This window comes from Callospermophilus lateralis, chromosome 1 (assembly GCF_048772815.1).
Source record: "Callospermophilus lateralis isolate mCalLat2 chromosome 1, mCalLat2.hap1, whole genome shotgun sequence".
NCBI lineage: Eukaryota > Metazoa > Chordata > Mammalia > Rodentia > Sciuridae > Callospermophilus > Callospermophilus lateralis.
Window position 1 is genome coordinate 200,791,629 of NC_135305.1, and position 20,566 is coordinate 200,812,194.

A 20,566-nucleotide genomic window follows, 5' to 3' on the forward strand; every position below is an offset into this window, starting at 1 on the left:
GTTCATGAAAAATTTTTAACTTGTTCAGTATAATTCAGATCCATTTTGGAATCAAAACACATTTAAACCTTTTCATAAAATTAATTATGTAAGAAAGGAAAAAAGAGTGAACATGAGGAAACAGAGACATTTAAAAGTAATCATTTATTCCCAATTCCAATCTAAAACACAAAGTAAATTGCTATCATCCAAACAGTATGTTAGACCAGCATCTCCTTTAGACCTCTAATGAGAATTTGGAAGAAGCAGGGAAAGAGTTTTAACCACATCTGTATATTTCGTAAGTGAACCATGCCCATCAGTACTATTCAAATGTAAGATATCACAAACTAATATAGACCTCCAATACCAGATAAGAGTAAGCAGTGTTGTATGACTAAAGATATTGATCTCCAACACTGCAAGAAACAGAGACAGAGAAAAAGGAGAGGTAAAAACACAACTGAAATAGAGTTAAAACAGGGAAGTTAGAAAATGAAGATCAGATTTGTATACAAAGTAACTTAAACACTTAAGTTTTCTGGTTAATAAATTATAGAAATAAAATAGGTAAAGACAAACATGAATAACAATGAAGTTCTCTTTAAATAATACCCCAGATGTCTTATCAATCCTATTCTTCCCAGGATAGGAAATAATGCTTCTATTAAAGAACGAGAGGAGAGAGAGGAAAAGAAAGTAATTAAAATCACAGAATGCTGACTACAAAAATTGATAATAATAATTATTTTTAAAAAGGCATGCCAGAGATTTGGTTCCTAAGGTGTCTGGAATATACTGACCTATAAAGATCATAGAACCAAAACAAAACAATCCTCACTATTAGAAACTACGTCAAGAAGTCTGAAACAGAAGACAGACTATACTAGAAAGATTCAATATCCATTTTTTGGTACAAAACCTCAATGATCAAGACTAAAAATCACTTACTCAACCCTGCTGAAAACATACCGTATTGGATGGTTTTATTTCATTCACTTAAAAAAAAACAATACTAATTCCAAATACATGGAAAGAAGTGGTCTAGGTAAGATCCTCAAAAACACAAAGGATTGGGGCTGGGGGTATAACTCAGTGGTAGGACACCCTGAGCGCAATTCCCAGAACTCATGAAGGACTGAATTTAAATTCACTCTAGCTCCCACTTAAAATACAATAACTTGATGAAGTTTATTTTTAAAAGGAGGGGGCATAAATCCAGGATGAACAAAGAGAATAGGAAAGAGATTTTTTAATAAGGTTGTGTGGCAGGAGGGGGGGAAATGGCAACAATATTATAGAAGAAAGCAAGCAGAAATATAAAAAGTAACTGACTAAACAAAGTGAAAAAATTTTACTTTCAATGCCTGCAGAGGAGGTATACATTTAAGAAAAAGTGATCCTTCTGGAGTTCTGGCTCCAAAAAGGCCAGAATGATACACAAATACCACATAAGAAGTGAGAGGGCAGTGAAGGAGAGGACTGAAAACGAGAAAACTATTTTTATCTTTGGTTTTCTTCACAGTACTGGGTATCAAACCCAGAGCCTCGAATGTGCTAGGCAAGCACTATACCACTGAGCTATATCCTGAGTCCTAAAACTGGTTGAAAATTCAGATGAAAAAGAGTAAGATTCTTATATCTTTTCTCTCCTATGAAAGCCTCAGTTAGTTTATTTTCTCAAGATGAGAGGCTCCAAATTCTAGACAGTGTTTCCCTTTCTTGTTTTATTGGTACCAGGGATTGAACTCAGAGGCACTTTACCACTGAGCCATATCCCCAGTCCTTTTTATTGTTCTTTTGAGACAGGGTCTCACTAAGTTACTTAGAGTCTCCCTAAATTGCTGAAGCTGACCTCGAACTTGCAATCCCTCCTGCCTCAGTCCCCTGAGTCACTGGGATTACAGATGTGCACTGTTGCACCAGCTCAGACAGCACTTCCTAGCATATTATCAAACTAGTTCTTTCCCCTCTTATTGCTGGGATTCACATGTTTGTGATATGGAAGCAGGGAGGCCTAAGGGAGAAACTTGGTTCAGTTTAGTTTAATCAATCACACATTGATCCCTAAAGCAAAATGATTACACCAAATGGGCCATGTTTCATTCTTCTGAGAATTTCAACCCACATAAAAGCAGTATTTACTGCTTAGCAAGAAGACACTTATATAATCACTGAGCAAGCTGCATGTTTGTAACTTTAAGTATATCTAAATTAAGGAATGCCAAGGAAAAAGTTGCTACTAGGAACTTAAAATTAACAGTTTTTTAAAAAATTAAACAACAGCCAGGAGTAGAGGTAAACACCTGTAATTCTAGCAGCTGGGGAGAGTAAGGCAGGATGCTCGCAAGTTCAAAGCCATCCTCAGCAACTTAGCGAGACCCTAAGCAACTTTTCAGGAAGACTCTGGCTTAGTGGAAAAGTGTCCTTGGGTTCAATCTCTGGTACCAAAAAAAAAAAAAAAAAAATAGAAAGAAAGAAAGAAAAGAAAAATTAAGAGTGTATTTACTTAACAATTAAGCCCTATTATATTCAAGATCTAGTACTGGGTGCCACAGAGTATGACAAGAGATATATGACATGACTATGTACTTTTGGGGAATTTCCATACTGATAGCTCAAAGAAAGGAAGCCACAAAGATATTAGAGCACATCAAAATTATTAGTTCTGGGCGTGCATGGCAGTATCTGTGGCTGGTGATGCAGTTTCTTGGTCTCTGAGATCCCTTCCTGGGTCCCTTCAGTATCCGCTGCCATCGAAGACTCCAGGCAGCTTGCGCTCTTTAATGAGGCCGGGTTAAGAGTCTTGGGGTTGCTGTTCAGCGGTAGGAGGCCAGGCCCTCCCTACAAGGGCTGGTCGACGCAAGGGCCAGGAGACTCCTGTGCTGTGGGGTGACTTGTGCCTTTCTTCTGCGGGTCTCGCTCAGAAGAGAAACAGGATTTCTTCTGTGTGATCTAGAGGGCACCGATAAGTGGGATGGAACCTGCGACCTCTAGGGACCCCACTAGAGATGGGTCCTATGACCTTCAAGCCCACCCCTGGGTTGGGACCTGTGACCGCTTCAAAAGGCAGGAGTCATGATCAGATGACTGATCCCACAAAGTGGGAGAAGGGCTTACAGCCACAGCAGCTCTTCAGGAAGATGTCCTGGGAGTTTTTATGTTTTCTATTGGCATCATAAAACTGGCAGGCTACCTTGTTAGCTGCAAGGAAGAACATCTTAGACTTTCCAGTTCCTGACAACTATCACTTCCTGTGTCCCTGGCCCAGCATGTAGCAGAAGGCTATCTGCTGTTCCTTGGTGTTTCAGCAGCAGTGATCCCAGGATGCCAGAGCTGAAATCCCTTCTGTGGCTACTAGGCTAGTATGTGGCACCTGTGTAGTATGACATGGATACTGAAAATGAAAAGTAAGGCCTGACCTGACCATGTTGACACTAGTGAGAAGTGAAGCAGAAACTGTATCTTAATTGAGCAGATTTGAAGCCTCACATACTTCTAAAAGGAATCAGCAGTATCTTGTTCTTGGCCTAGGCCAAGAACATATATTTAAGAGAACTTTCTGGGTCCAGGTTTGGGCCCCACTTTTTTTCTGCCTCCAGAATAAGCCTGGCTGAAGGGCCTCAGGCCCTTCTAACATCTCCCAAATGAAAAATGAGATATTCAGGGGCTAGGGTTGTGGCTCAGAGGTAGAACACTCGCCTAGCATGCATGAGGCTCTAGGTTCGATCCTCAGCACTACATAAAAGTAAAATAAAGATACTGTGTCCACCTATAACTAAAAGTAAATAAATAAATATTTGTTTAAAAATTGAGATATTCAATAAACACTGTTTTAAATGTGTAAAAAAAATTATTAGTTCTATATTTTGGAAGAGTGTGAAGGAAGAGCTCCTTTTCAAAATTTTAAATTTTCAAATTAATTTCACATCATCCAACAATCAAAATTAAGAGTAATGTACATCCCAGTATCCAAATCAGGCATCTGAACAAGGCATAGACAAAACTCTCCCTTCCTTGGTATAACTATTTCTTTTCCATTTTAGTCTCCTTCCAACAATAATTTTTATAAGTGGCAAATCTTCATCCTTAATTGAAAGGTATTATTTCTAGAGTCCCCCCAACCCTTCTTATCTGTTTGATTTTCCTGGCATCACAAGATGCTACAAAGCACCAAAACTCAATGACGATGCTTGCAATACTTGCTCCTCAAATATCAAAATCATACAATTTAAATGTTAACTAAGAGAAAGTTGAAGGTAAAGCATGCTAAAGCAAAAGAAAACTACAGATTATCACTGGTGACTTTATTAATATCTTTTTTTAAAAAAAAAGTAGAAACAACTGGGAAAGTTATAATAGTGTAGACAGTATTGTGTTCTCAAGCACAATCTGGAAAAACAAATACTCTGCTAGGATAATCAGATCTTGAACTCTTAACACATAAAGGAATTACTTGGCAAGTAAGTAAAAGATGCAGACCCTAAAGACTGTCATTCAAGATATCTGAGCCCAAAAAGTGCTTTTTCAGACATTTTAACAACCTATGCTACTTTGATAAAAGCTGTCCACCACTAAAATTTAAGCATTTTTCAAAATAAAGGCAAATAAATCACATGGAAAACTAAGGGGATTTAGTAAAAATTCTATTACATAAAGCAAAAAGTTAAAACACAGATCTATCCCCCCCCTCCAAAATTATATTCTATGTCTTCACAGCCTGTGGCACAGAACATTTAAAAAACAATGTGATGCTGGGTGTGGTGGCATACACTTGTGATCTCAGTGACTACAGAGGCTAGATCCTGTCTCAAAAAACAAAAAGAGTTGGGGATGTGGATGAGTGGTAAAGGACCCCTAGGTTCAATTCCCAACACTCTACCCGCACCTCCACCCAAAAAAAAACTGCAAAAGCTTTAACTGTCCAAAAAAATCATTATGATAAAATAATATTGACAAAGTAGTGAAGTACTGACTGGCTTAAGATTCCTGTTAAACTGACAATTACAACTCAAATTAATTACTCAGTCAACACATTAATTTCCTCATTTACTTTTATGAAAAGGCACTCTGCCAGGCAAACAGGCACAAGCCTGTAATCCCAGCTGACTGGGAGTCTGGGGGAAGAAGACTGCAAGTTTTAAGGGCAGCCTGGGAAACTTAGCAAGACCTTGTTTCAAAATTCAAAAAACTAAAATGGCTGGGAAGGAGTACCCCAGTTTCATTACCTAGTAAAGGGAAGTTTTTAAAAAAAAAAAAAAAAAAAAAGACATTCTTCGAATACAAAATTAACTAATTTGGACTGAGGCTGTAGCTCAGTGGCAGAGTGCTTGCCCAGCATGTGTGAGGCACTGGGTTCCATCCTTAGCACCATGTAAAAATAAACAAATAAAGGCATTCTTTTCATCTACACCTACAAAAAAAAATTTTTTTTTTAAATCAACTCATTTGATTTAGTTAAAAGTGTCTCTACTATGAAGTTTTAATCAATCTTTAGGCTAGGTTTCAAAGGGGCCAAAATTGGCTTGGTTAATTATTCCATTTCAGGCCCCTAGAAGGTCCAAAAGTTTAAAACCCTCCACTATTGACTGAACCTTCAGAACTAATCTATAAATATCTGGTACCGTACCTGGGTTTTGTGTAGATCAAGGAAGTACTCACACTTTTTATCCCTTAGAAAATGACAAAGTTGGGGGACTCCTAAATAACAAAATACCTCACTCTCTAGGGCAGTTCATTTAAATTAGATTTCTTCATCTCTATATACTACAGGTACTTCTTTCTCTTCCTCTCATAAGTTTTCTTAATTATCTGTGTTTCTAAAAAAAATCTCACATGACAGTTTGGTACTTATAAACTGTATAAACAGATATTTAGACAAAACATGCTTCTAATTTCTAAAGATTCATTAGAGTATTAACAAATCCCAACATTCAACATCAGGGTTTTAACTAGCAAAATATAAGAATATTACTGTTATAAGAAAGCATTATGAAATAATTGCAGTACTGACATTTAATGAAACTTTTTGTTTTGTTTTTGTGCTACTGTGAATTGAATCCAGGGGTATTCTACCACTGAAGCTACATCGCCCTTTTATATTTCATTTTGACGGTTGACTAAGTTGCCAAGTTAGGACTCAAACTTATGAATCTCCTGCCTCATCCTCCCAAGTAACTAAGATTACAGGCAATGTGCCACCACATCCAGCTAATTTATTTAACCATGATGTTCATCCAGATGATGATTTAAGAGTGTCAGTTACTATTTATTTTTACGATTTAGTTTACTAAATTCTACATTAGTACAATGTGGCTAAATCAAAAATATACTTTTGTTTTAAATACTGTGGCTAAAGAAGCTGATATAAAAGAAGATATTATATTCATATTTGCATTTTATGGTAATTTATATTTTTTAAATTATTCAAAGAGATTGTCATAGCCTCCCCCATAGGTCTTCCCAAATCTTCCTGTGGCTGTGGCACCCAGATACCCAGATTCTTGAGACATTCCACACTCCTCCATCTTTATTCCATCCCTCTTTTGTAGAATGTCCTCTATCTGGATCGCTTCTCTCATCCTTCCCCTTATACTACCTCCATCCCTCATTTCACCTGGCTAATTATTGCTTATTCTTTTAAGTCTCAACTGGATGTCACCTCTTAAGGGAAGTCTCTGTTAATCCTAGTGCATACATTACCCCTCAATAAGGTTAGGCTTTCCTGTAACATATTCCCATGGCACTTGGTACTTCTTCATGGCACTCTACACACTTGTAATTACTTAGTTATTATTTATTATCAGTTATGAGGCCCATGGAGAGCAAGGAACTATCTATTGTATTTACCAAAGTAGTGGTGTTCAGTAAGTATTGATAAATAGTGTTTTTTTTAATTGGTTTTATTTTTCAAATATATGACAGCGGAAATGAATAGTGTATTAGTTGCACTATAAACCCTCATGTAATTTTCTCTACTTAAAAAAATTTTAAGATATACTTAGTTCTATCTTTTTGTTTCCCTAAATATTGCTTAAGATATCTCTTCTGTTTAAATGTTTATTCACTTAATACTAACAAAAGATTTCATTTTCAAAAAAAATGCAAAAATTTTAATATTTAAGAAGTTTAGATGTAAAGATTATGTTGGTTCTTAAACATGTAAGTAATTATTATGAGTTATGACTGGGACATGATTGAAAATTATACTTCAGGAAATTTCTGAGTATAAGGATGGAAAAACTAGACACTACCCAAGGAAATCAAAGACCAGAAGGGACAAGGAGCTATTTTTAAAAGGCATTTCACCCATCTACATGTCCACCCCTTTTGTAATCAGAACATATACTCATTAACAAAAGAATAGGAATCTTTTTTTTTTTTTTTTTTTTAGTTATAGTTGGCCATAATACCTTTATTTTACTTATTTATTTTTATGTGGTGCTGAGGATCAAACCCAGGGCCCCGCACGTGCAAGGCGAGCGCTCTACCGCTGAGCCACAACCCTAGCCCGGAATAGGAATCTTTAAAAAAAAAAGAAGAAGAAGAAGAAGAAGAAGAAGAAGAAGAGTCTTTCTGCTTAGAAGTAGCAGAAAAGATGGGCTAGCATACAGAAGACAGAATTATGTATACAATTTATTCCTATAGCAGAGAATTTTTCTGCAAAACATTAAAAACTCTGTATTATACATTTTTGTAAATTACAAATAAATTATACCATAGGTGATCAATAAGGAAAGATACAGTATTACCTAATGTTCCCATATCTGTCCATACAGAAAGAACCATGCTTGACCACCATCTTGAAAGGTGGTTGGTGTTAGCAAGGCTTCCAACCATCATATGAACAGGGCCTTTAACAAAGCAATCCAGTTTCTCCAGTGTGTCACTAATGGGATTGAAACAAAAAGGTGATTCTGGCTACACTGAAAAGCATCAAAATATAGCAAGGGAACATTACTACTTATGAATAAAAATTTCTTGTGCAACTCTTACACGTCAGCACAATAGTAGATGCTTTACATTTATCATCTTATTTACTCCTCACCAATACACTGAATTGCAGGAAGGTATCCTCATTTAACAGCCATGTTAAAAAATACAAAAAAGGTTCAAAAGGTTGAAACAGTTTTCCCAATGACATTACAATCGCTAAGCTGGAAAGGCGGAACTTATTCTAAAGCCTATCTTTTTACCTTTGGAGCTTCTCTGGAGAAGTACAATGTTCAGTGAGGGACAGTATTAAAATTACAAACTAAACAAATATGGATTCTTTTTTCTGTAACTCTGCATTCTAAAATGAAAAATCATATTCCCTCACAAAATACATAGGCAAACAAAACCAACAGGCAGAAATGAGAAGCCTGGAGTGGCTCCAGGGTCAGCATTCCTGAGTCCTACCAATGTTGCCACAAAAAGACTAATTTATCATGTGGCATGGACCTTCAGGTAACAAACAAAATTTTCAATCTATTCATGCCCAAGTCCTTTCTTTGCAATTAGCAATATTTATATTTTATTGTAAGAATAAAGTAGAAATAATAGCGTGTGTGTGTGTTGTATGTGTGTGTCTGTCTGCAGGATACAGCACACATGTAATTATGCTAATATTGTGGACCAAGATCTTTTTGTAAGAGGAAAGAGATTCGAGCATAGTATTACAGAAGTTTGTATGTCTACAATATTAAACTTTGAATTAGAAATATGAATGTCAAATTATTATTTTAATGTATATTATATTTCCAAATTTTAGGAGCACCAACAGGGCAGTAGCAATGAGCATACCAAGTACCTAAGTTATGCTTTCTAAATATCATTCCCCAGAAAAAAATAACAGAGCTGCTTAGAATATTAAATGATTCTGGGTCTGGAAAAAAAGAATATAAATGTCAACCTAAGAAACGTTCACTTAAAAAGAAAGGATGTACTCAAAGATCAGTGGGCTCATGTCAAAAGAATACAAGAGGGATCTTAACGGATTTTCACTAACAAAATCTGGACAACCCAAGCAGCAAAGAGAACCAGTACAACTGACTGATACACTGCCAACATATAAAAAAACTTGAGTCATAATGATATGCAAAAAAGTGAAGGCCCAACACAACTAGAAAAAAGAAGGAGGGAAAAAAAACCCTCTCTTTGCTACTGTTGGAGGTAATTTTTGAGCAACTTTTTACTCTGAAAATTGGTTTATAAAACCTGCCCTTTTCAGTTAAACTACAGTACAGATTAAGTACAGGGCATCAGTTGGTAAGGCAAAGTTCCTCTTCACAAAAGAATGACAAATTATAAATGCAAAAGAAATGATACAATAAGAAAAATCACATTTTAAAATCCTTGATGAACTAACTAATGCAAACAAGGATTATTAATGGATGGTAAAGTCATTTTAAAAGACATGGGGGCTAGATATTCACACAGTGCCAGAGTATCATTTCAGAGATTACTTGCTGGATACAAAGGGAGAAAAAGTTAACTTTCCCATGGAGAGGTCTGGCTGTCATAATCTTAAGCAAACAAAATTAAAATCACTATTAAAGATACAACCAGACAGCAAACACTTTCTGTCCTGATGTAATACGAAGCGTCCAGCATCACCTACAAAGTATTCTGCCCAAAAATATTTAACTTGAATTTAATAAAGTATTTACAGCTAATTTTCAAAAAATAGAGAAATCTGGATCAAATTAAACATCAACAAGAAGAAAAATCAAATAAATCCAGAATGTGGAACCTTCTACAAAATAACTGAATCAAGACTCTTCAATAAGCTTATGGCATGGAAGGAAGGAAGGGGAAGGGAATCATCCTAAATTAAGAAAGATTTAAGAGGCATAACAACCCAATGCAATGTGTGAAATCTGCCTCAGCTTATACACTAGCCTCTTTAACAGATAATACATTTTTGGTATCTCCCCAAATACAAATATCCATGAAATCAAATCAGGATAAAAAGAAGGAAATTTTTAACTTTTCAACCTGTGGAACAGAACATTTTACTGCACATCACTCACCTCCACTTAGCAGCTTCATGACTAGCCACAGCTCATCTTTTACCACAAAAGATGTGTAGTAAGACACAATATTAGGATGATGGCACTGACTCATGGCTTGAATTTCTTTCTACAAACAGAAAATATGATAATTCATTATATGCAAGCTTAACACATACACTGCAAGTTAGCAAATACAGACAGGGATCCCAATACTGTCACAACCTTTTGGAAACTCCACAGCCCTGATCTCTTCAAGAATAATTAAGCCAAAAAGCCACTTGCCTTCCCACAATACATCCCCAACCTACCCCTTTAATTCACTTCAGTAGTCATCTTTGAAACTTGAAACACACACTATATACCACACTCTGGTACAATACCACAAGAGTCCTCCACTGGGACAACATTTTTATTTCAAGGTGTCCTGAAAGAACCATCTTGGGAAATATGGTTTAATAGCCACAGAAAGTAATTACTAATAAGCAGAGAATAAGGGTTTTTGTTTATGTGGGATACTTTTTAAAAAAAAAATATTGTTTTACTCCCATTTTTGAGAAATGATTAACAATTCTCACCCTAAAGAAAAACATACTGAAATAGGACAAGGTTATATACTAAAACAGAGTATAAACCTGAACCAGATATCCAAGTTTACTCTACCATAGATTATGAGTTTAAATTAGATTTGGTATGATAAAATGCCTTAGAAAGCCCTGGGTATGATCAGGGCCCTGTTTAACACTCTGGTTTCATTCCTAACTACTCTGACCTAGTCCTATGATCCAGCCACAGAAAACTTGAAATTTGCCATGCTTCTTCTAACTCTGGACATTTGCTTCTTCCTTCTGATCTCACTCTAGATAAAATTTCCTCCCAAGTCTGTTAGGTTCCCTGTCTCTTATCTTCCAAGTACCATGTCTTTCATTCCATCACCTCATATAATGTACAGGATACTACACTGTATGCTTATTCATCTCTCACTCCTAGATTAAGAGCTACATGAAGGCAAGTACTTAACAGTCGATTCCCAACCCCTGTGGAATTGACCATACCATACTATAATTGCCTATTTATTTTCTGCATCCCCCGCAAAACTGTAAGTTCAGTGAAAACTAAGACTATTCTTGGAACTCATCATTGCACCCAGCACACAGAACACCTTCAATAAATATTTGCTGAGTAAATGAAATCCAACAGCACTTTATGTAGCTTTTCATTTACTCATGCCCTTGCACAAGGTCCTTGGTATCTATTCAATAAGATACACAGTGTGTGAGTTGCTCATAATTTCTGATTCATAAGAAGTGTTCACACAAAAGCCAGTTTTCTTTTTTCTCAACTTCTACTTGAATATAAATTCACTTATGTCAAGGACCTTGTCATATGTATTTTGTAAACTCCAAATTCACCTGCATGGTCTTCTGCACTAAAAGCTAAGAAAAGGAAGAAGGAACTGAAGTAAGCACTTGCCTACTGACATACAGAGTTGAAGAAATAAGATATGTACATAAAAGAGCTAACTGACAGGACAGCGCATATGTGCTAAGTGAGTAATAAATATATTAAATGTTACAAAAATCATAGGAAAGAATAGTTAAGGCAGGCAAATGTGACCAAAGAATTCTTTACAAAGGAGGTGGGAACCAGGTTTAGTTCTATAGGATGTGAAAAAAAGGATAACAGTATAAGGTGCAAGGTAAAGTGATTTTTAAATAAGATGAAATATGTCAGATACATTTAAGACACAATAAATAAATCTGCCTACGGTAAACAATTCATGTTTTCTACAGATATTTTTTATGTGCCTACTATACCAACTGTGTGCCAGTTACCTTGCTAGTTATACTGTTACAACAAGAATAGTAAATATAATTTTGAGAGAAAAGTACTAGATATTATATAAATTCAGAGAAGAAACATATTGAGAAAACATAGGAGTCATAATCAGTGAAGTCTTTTAAGTTTTACTGCACTGACACTGAAACAGGAAAGATAAGTAGGTTTTTGATTTTAAGGTTTTGATTGTTTAATTACCTACAACCAGAACATAAATGACCTTGTAAGTATGTCAAAAAAGTTAGTCTTCATCTTAACAGCTATAGGAAGGCATAAAAAATTTAACCATATATATATTTTTCATAAATCACTCTTGCTACAACATAGGAAGTAAATGAAGCCAAGACTAGAGGCAAAGACTTTTCAAGCTATTGCCACCATCTGGGTGAGAGATGATGGAGGAATGATAAATTTCTCAATTCTGTTAATTGTACTACAGTTATGTTAACATTAGAGGAAGTTGGATGAAAAGCAAGTGGGAACTCTTTGTACTACTTCTACAACTTTTCTGTTAAAAGTTTTCTCAAAATAAAAGGTTTAAGGGCTGGGGCTGGGGCTCAGTGGCAGAGCACTTGCCTTGACCGTGTGAGGCACTGGTCCAATCCTCAGCACCTCATAAAAATAAACAAATAAAATAAATAAATAAATAAAAGGGTTTAAAAATTTAAGTGGCTAGGGTGCAGCCCAGTGGTGGAGCGTTTATCTAACACACATAAGCCGTACTCTATCCCTTGCACTGTTTAAAAAAAAAAAAAAAAAAAAAAAAGGAGGGGCTGGGGTGGTGGATCAGTGGTAGAGCGCTTGCCTAGCATGTGTGAGGCACTGGATTCAATTCTCAGCACTGAATATTTATCAATAAAATAAAGGTCAATTGACAACTAAAAAATATTAAAAAAAAAAAGAGAAGAAGAAGAAGAAGAGTCAAGAGGTAGTAATAAAGAGATACAAGAGGTCTTAGTGACTTAGTAACAGAGAGGTAAGGGGAAAAAGAATTACACAGGAGGGTGACAATAGTGCAAAGACTTGGGGTCAAATTATGGAAGGTCTTAAACATAAAGCTAAGGATTTTGAGCTTTAACTTGAAAAGGGCTTACTACAAAGGGTTTTCCAATAGGAAACTAGAAAAAAAAACCCACAAAATTCAAACATGAAAAGGGACTTAAATATTTCTTTTCTTCCCCTCTATTCCTTTAAACCCTAACTCCCACTAAAATTATTTTTTCCCTCTTCCTTTCAAAAGGAAAAATAAATATATAAATGTTTTCCAGAAGTAGTATATTCATTCTGACTCAAAGTTCTCAGCAGTTTTCTCAACAACCATTAGTAGGGGTAAATTCTACCCCTACTAATGAAACTGCTTTCTTAAAAGTCATTTATTAATCTGTTATGTAAGGCTTTCTGTTAAGACTACTTAGTTCTCCACCTAAGCTTTCTTCTTCCTTTAATAGTGACTTTTCATTCCTTTGTGAAACTCATCTTGATTTCTAGCATTTACACTCCAGTTTTCTAATTACTCAAAAGTAGGCAGTTTTCCTCCATTTCACACAATTCAGCCAGTCCCCCAAGTAATGTTACTGTATTCTTTTATTCACATAGAATAAATAAAGCCTCTGCCCTCATGGACAGTTTATTTGGGACTATAAACAAATTTTGCATCTAAGAAACCTGTGTCTTCCTTTCCTTTACAATTGTTACAACCTGAATGTACAGTCTCAATACCTCTCAGCACACCTCAAATTATGAGTTATAACCTATTTATGGGTCACAAAAATCAATTAAGAAAGTTGCATTTAAAAATATAATAACAGAAAATGAGAGTATGTTCCACACAATCAAGAATTATTCCATAAGAATGTTATTTCAATTACATTAACATTATATCTAATAGAAATGGACAGATATATATATATACATATATATATATATTTCTACAGAGAAAATATGATTCATTATAAAATTAGAGTATTAGCTGATTCCAGCATTCCATATATTCCTGAAATTTCTTCAAGTCCAGTGGAATTTTCTTATTTCCCCAACTCCCCCAAAAGGCAATTATTTTTAACTTGTTCTATTAAAAGTCACTTTTGCTCTTTTTCATATTTGCTTATAGTACATATGTACTATACTTATCATTTAAAACTTTATTAAAATATTTAGATAGCCAGCATGGTGGCACATGTTAATCCCAACAGCTCAGAAGGCTGAGGCAGGAGCCTCACCAGTTCAAAGCCAGCCTCAGCAGCTTAGTAAGGCCCTAAGCAATTTAGCAAGACCCTATCTCAAAATAAAAAATAAAGAGGTCTGGGGATGTGGTCTAGCGGTTAAGCACTTCTGAGTTCAATCCCTGGTGCCAAAATATATACTTCTGGATAAAATTTAGAGATCTCTAACCAATTTTATTTCTTTTGATAAATCAATTTGTATTCCTCTAAAAGTAAGGCCTTGACATAAAAACAAAAATACTGTCCAGAATGTTTTACGATATTTAAGAAGAGATGTTCTACTTGTGAACTAAGATTAAAAGCAACATACTACACAAAATAGAATAAACTTGAGTCAGAAAAACTGACTCCACCTCTTCTATGATTTGTTTCCCTCATCTAAGAAATAATGCTACTACCTATCTCAGACATGTTTGAGGCTAATGTACTGAAAGATGTTTGCTATTATCACCATGTGAACTTAGCCAAGTTATTTAGGCTTCGAACCTCAGTTTCTTTAGTCCTTAAGTAGTAAATAATAAGGCTTTTTATTTACCTTGTCTCTTGTCTCTATCATTATACACAATGTACAATAAATAGTAAATAATGAGTATTCAAATTGGGCTTCTCAAACTCTAGTATTAATATGTAGGTTAGAATTTTGTTTTGCTTTGACAGTTCACAATTTGCAGGCTTCCCTTATCATCACTGCAGTTCAAATGTTGCTGAATGATATTGCTGGCAACTGTAAATCTAGATCTTCAAACAGGATTACACTCAGCCTCACATTTCAAGTGCATGTTCTCTCACCAAAGATGGGACAAGATCATTCCAGCAACTCACTCCAGCTTCTGTGCATGTGTTACCAATTCCAGAAGAAATACATGTGTCATACTTTTTCATTTCAATTATTATGTAATACTAAAACTCTGTACAGACAAGATCAGAAATTAAATCCGACTTGGGACAGTGGAAGGCTATAGGTATATAGCTCAGTGGTAGAGCACTTGCCTAGCATGAGAGGCCCTGGGCTCCATCATCTCCAGCATCAGGAAAAAAAGAAGGAAAAAAAAAAACTTTAAAAAGAAAAGAAAGAAGAGAAACAATTTGAGTCAGTGGAAAACTTTGGATAGGCAGGTCATCCTAGTCCTAAGCCCTTCCTTTTCTCTTACTAGCTTTATATGGTCTTAGAAAAATTACCAGTTCATTTTATATGGTTTTAAATACTGTGTATAGCTTTATAGCTAAATAAAAGAAATTAAAGTTTATAGTGGGTTTCAAGAAAAACCTCATGAGGTACCCAAAACAGGTATTATTATTTCCATTTAATGCCAAAGAAAGAGGATTCAAAACATTAAATGATAATTGACATATTTTCCTTGCTGAACCCTTATTACGTATTTAAAACTATTCTAAGCATCACTGTGCACAAAGAAGTATAAAACAATTATTGTATGATGACATTTTAATCTCTTACAGTTATTAATCTTTGAGACTCACATTACTTCTTCCTTTCCCTAGCCTTCGGAGAAGACAATGCTGTCTGGGGGAGGGTGGGAGTGGGTATTTTCTCAATTTGCATCAATGGTCTTAATACAAATTGGTATTTAAGAATCTAAAATTTAGAAAATCTATGTCTTTTTGGAATATTCCATTGATCCAGGAATCACAATACCATAATATTTAAGGGAACAGAGAAATAAGCAAGCATTATTTATACCAAGAAGAAAAGAAGAAACATGGTAATCATCCAGTACCAAAGAACAAGTTAAATAGTCATCTATCAACAACAACAAAAAAACAACATTAAATCCACGTTTATAGACACAGAATATGAGTTGAATAATAAATTTTTCAATAAAAAAAATAAATATATAATTATCTTGCCACTAAAAAAAAAGATGTATTTTGTTTGTTTATTGGTGGTGCTAAGAATCAACCCCAGGACCTGCTCATGCTAGGCAAGTGCTTTACCACTGAGCTATTATCTCTAGCCTGGAATAGATTTAAATGTTCACAATTTGAAAGATTACATAGCAAGTGTTAATCTCGGAGTGAGAGGATTATAACTGATTTTTTTCTACTTATCTGGGTTTTATACATTTTACAATAAACATTATTTAATAATGAAGAAATAGTAAGTCCCACCCAAGCATGGTGGAGCACACCTATAATCCTAGCTACTTAGAGAGGTCAGGCAGGAGGATTGCAAGTTCAAGGCCAGCCTAGACAACTTAGTAAGACCATGTCTAAAACTAAAAAAATAAAAAGGGCTGAGGATGTAGTTTAGAGACAGAACACTTGTCTAGCATGCACAAGGCTCTAGGTTCAATACCCAGTACCACAAAATAAGTGAATAAATAAATATAAACTTTTTTTTTAAGAAACAAACCAAAAACTTCATATTATTTCCCACTCTCACATAAATATATAGATGTATGCCCCTCCATTTAAGAAATCAGATGTGCATACCAGGAGTTCATCCATGCTAGTTTGACATTTTTCAAGATTTATCCGTTTGATTGCCACTTTCTCCTTTTTAGGGGTACAATAAGCTGCTTGGACCACAGCAGTTGCTCCACTCCCTAAAAATAAATACATAAAATGAGTAAATAAATAAATGTACACATAGAGAGACATGACACTTCTAATTCCTATACTATTTAAACAAGAGTCATATATTATTCCTAGAGTAAACAACAGATGCAAAGAAACACTCTAAAAGAGCAAAGTGAATAAAAGCATCAACCACTTCATATTTACTGAAAATAAATACCAGTGCAAAAATTCAAAATTTCTAGGGTACTAGTTCTAGAATATGATGGCACAGGCCCACATTTCCCTGCTCTTCTATCATACAACTGAATACCCTAAAAACAACACAGCATACAATTATATAAGGACCCTGAAAGTTAGAAAGGAGGCAGAAGATTAGCTAGGGAACTCAGGACTTGAGGAAAGCACTACTGTGAGTTCACTGGGGTTTCCTTCTATCTTCCACATATCCCAGACTACACACCAGAGAGGCCTGTAACCAGGTACCAACAATAGTGAGGGAGGTGGGTGGACGGGTGGATGCACAGACAGACAAATGAGAAAATTCTGCTCTCTGGCCAAAGGACTATGAAAGGGACAGCTCAACAGAGACCCAATGGAGAGAAACATTTCCTAGTCCTCATGAAAAACAGTGATGCAATAGCTTCCCCACAGCATCAGCAGGGCCCTCCATCCCACACCTAAAACAGTGGTAGGCCAGATACACTGCAGGGCAGCTGCATCCCTGCCCTACACCTGCGGCAATGCCAAGCCAAATTGCCCTTAGCAGTAACAAAGCCAGGGACCTACTGCCACGAGACAGCCAAGGCAGCATCTAAAAAGAAGGAACAGTGGTGTCAAGAGAATAAACTAGAAGAGAATAGAACTGCAAGAGCTCTGAAAACTAAATTACCATAGGAATTACAGCTCACAAAAGTAGGACAGAAGCTACGCTAAACCTAAACAGGGAACTGCTAAATTAGAAGATTAAAATAGACTCAAGAGTGTTCTAACATAATATTCTGAATGTCCAGGATACAATCAAAAATTGACATGTCCATGAAAAACCAGGAAAAACACATCCGAACAAGAAAAAACATCATACTGACATCAATACCAAGATCAATCAGATGTTGGAATGTTATGACAAAAATTTCAAAGTACACTGGGTGTGACAATGTGAAATCCCAGCAGCTCAAGAGATTGAGGTAGGAAGATGGTAAGTTCAAAGCCAGCCCCAGCAACTTACTGAGGCCCTAAGCAACTTAGCAAGACCCTGTCTCAAAAAAAAAAAAAAAAAAAAAAAAAATTTAAGGGCTGGGAGGTGGTTCACTGTTAAGTACCCCTTGTTCAACCCCTGGTACTTCTCTCCCCCCCAAAAAAAAATTTTTTTAAGGCAGTCATCATAAAAATAATTCAATAAACAATTGTGAATTCTACTGAAACAAAAAAATAGAAAATCTCAGCAAAGAAATGGAATTTGAGCAGAGGGGTTTCTGGGGGATTACACCCAGGGTCTCACACACACTATGCACATGCTCTAGTACTAAGCTATACCTCAGCCCCAGAAGATTTATTCTTAAAAGTATCAAATGGAAATTATACAACTAAAACTTATATAATTACTGAGATAAAACCTTTCCTGAAAGGGCTCAATAAGAGAGTAGAGATTACAGAGGATAAATTCAGTCACTTTAGGAACAAGATAAATAGTTTACTCAATCTAAACAACAAAGATAACAGACAAAAAAAAGAACAGAGCCTTAGGGAACAGTGAAATAATGATGAAAAGATCTAAAATCCATGTAGTATATAAAAATAATGCCTCCCACCCCAACATGTATGTGTTCTAATCCTTGAAACTTGACAGTATGTTACTTATGGCAAAGGGATTTTTCAGATGTTATTAAATTAAAGATCTTGAGATGCGATTACCTTGGATTATCTGTGCAGGCACAGTACTCACAGGAGTCCTAATGTGAAAGAAGGGAGCAAGAGGGTCAAAGTCAGACAAAGAGATAAAATAATGGAAACAAAGGTTGGAGTGATGTAGCCATGAGCCAAGGAATAAATACTAATACATGCTACTAAACGTGGAGAAACCCTGAAAACACCATGCTTAATTAGTAAGAGAAGCACAAACACTCACATACTATTTGATCACATACTATTTGATTCCATTTATATGAAATGTTCACAATAGGCAAATCCAAAGAAAAAGTAGATCAGTGGTTGTCATGGACTGGGAAAAGAGGGAGGTGAACTACTACTTAATGAACATGGGCTTTTTCTGGAAATGCTCTGGAATTAGATTTTAATACACTAAAAATAAATGAAGTGTACTTTAAAATAGTAAAATCTTACCTCAATTTAAGAAAAAAAAAGGATAAGGGAATACTACAAACAACTTAGCTTGTAATTCAATGAATTAGAAAACATGGACCAATTCTTCAAAAACAACTGAAATTCAGCCAAGATATGGCTAATACAATAACATAACTACTTTGAAAATTAAATTTGTAATTCTAAAGTTCCCCCAAAATCTGCAGGCAGATGGTTTTGCCTTAAAAGAATTAATAGCCATTTTACACATGTTTTCTAGAAACAGGAAGCAAAAGCACTTCCAAATTCATTTTAAGAGGCCATTTTACGAATACTAAACCCAGATAAAGATAAGAAAACCACACACCAGTATCTGTTATGAATTTAAGATGTAAAATCTTTTTTTTTTAATTTTTTTTAAGAGAGAGTGAGAGAGGAGAGAGAGAGAGAGAGAGAGAATTTTTTTTTTTTAATATTTATTTTTTAGTTATCGGCGGACACAACATCTTTGTTTGTACGTGGTGCTGAGGATCGAACCCGGGCCGCACGCATGCCAGGCGAGCGCGCTACCGCTTGAGCCACATCCCCAGCCCCACGATGTAAAATCTTGAGGCTGGGGTTGTGGCTCAAACCCAGTACCTCACACATGTGATCCTCCTGTACCACATAAAAATAAATAAGATACTGTTATCCATCTACAACTAAAAAATGTATTTTAAAATAAGATGCAAAATCTTTAATAAAATATTTGCTAACTGAATCAGCAACACAGAATACATCACAACCAAGTCAAATGATTCCAGATATGCATAGCTAGTAAAATATTTAAAAATCGATGTAATACACTATAGCAACACATTACAGAAGAAAAATTACATGATCACATCAACTGGAATAGAAAAAGCATTTGAAAAATTCATCAACATGATAAAAAGCCTTTGCCAGGAATAGAGAACTTCTGGCCAACTTCATTAAGAATATCTAAAAAATAAATAACTTACAATTTATATCCTATTTAATAATGAAAGACTATTTTCCCTCTAAGATGAGGAATACAACAGGAATATCCATTCTTAACTCTTACTTGACAAAGTATTGAAAGTCCTATCTACTACAATAAATCAAGAGAAAGAAATAAAAGTCACCCATATCAGAAAAGGAAAAAAAAAAAAAAAAACAATTCCTATTTGCAGATGACAGAGCTATAAGAAAGGTTCATATAATTAGTAAGCAAGTTTGGCAAGGCTAAAACATACAAGATCAATGCACAAAAATCAATTTCATTATACACTAACAATAAATGAGTAAAAGCAAATTTTAAAATGTTAATACCATTTATAATTGCTCCCTCCAAAATTTAATAGTTAGGTATAAGTCTAATAAAACATGTACAGAATCTCATGTATGCTGAAAATTACAAAATACTGATGAAAAACTTTCATCTTAAAAATCTTTCAGGATGAAAAGCTAGTGACATTTAACTGTGTTTGTGGATTAGAAGGCTCATTACAGTAAAAATATCAATATTCCCCAAACTGATAGATAGGATAGAAATTGCATTAAATCCAATTCCAAAGTATTTTGTAGACAGGTTTATTCTAAAGTTTATATGGAAAAGGAAAGACCCTAAAATAACTGCTATGATTTGGATCTGGAATGTTCCCCAAATGCTCACATGTTGACAGTATGGACCTCAAT

At 35.2% G+C, this 20,566-nt stretch overlaps 1 protein-coding gene across 2 annotated transcripts in view; it reads right to left on the reverse strand.

Annotated features, from left to right (window-relative positions):
• Oxsr1 (oxidative stress responsive kinase 1) overlaps positions 1-20,566 on the reverse strand; it is a 101,108-nt gene that overhangs the window by 62,807 nt on the left and 17,735 nt on the right. Inside the window, exons 2-3 of one of the 2 annotated variants that reach the window (XM_076843720.2) lie at positions 16,484-16,596; positions 9,993-10,101 (exon numbers count right to left, since the gene is read on the reverse strand). In XM_076843720.2, coding sequence (XP_076699835.1) covers positions 9,993-10,101; positions 16,484-16,596 — 222 coding nt within the window. Of the gene's footprint in view, positions 1-7,730; positions 7,818-9,992; positions 10,102-16,483; positions 16,597-20,566 lie in introns of those variants that run through there. The other variant, XM_076843728.2, reaches the window with a different exon arrangement.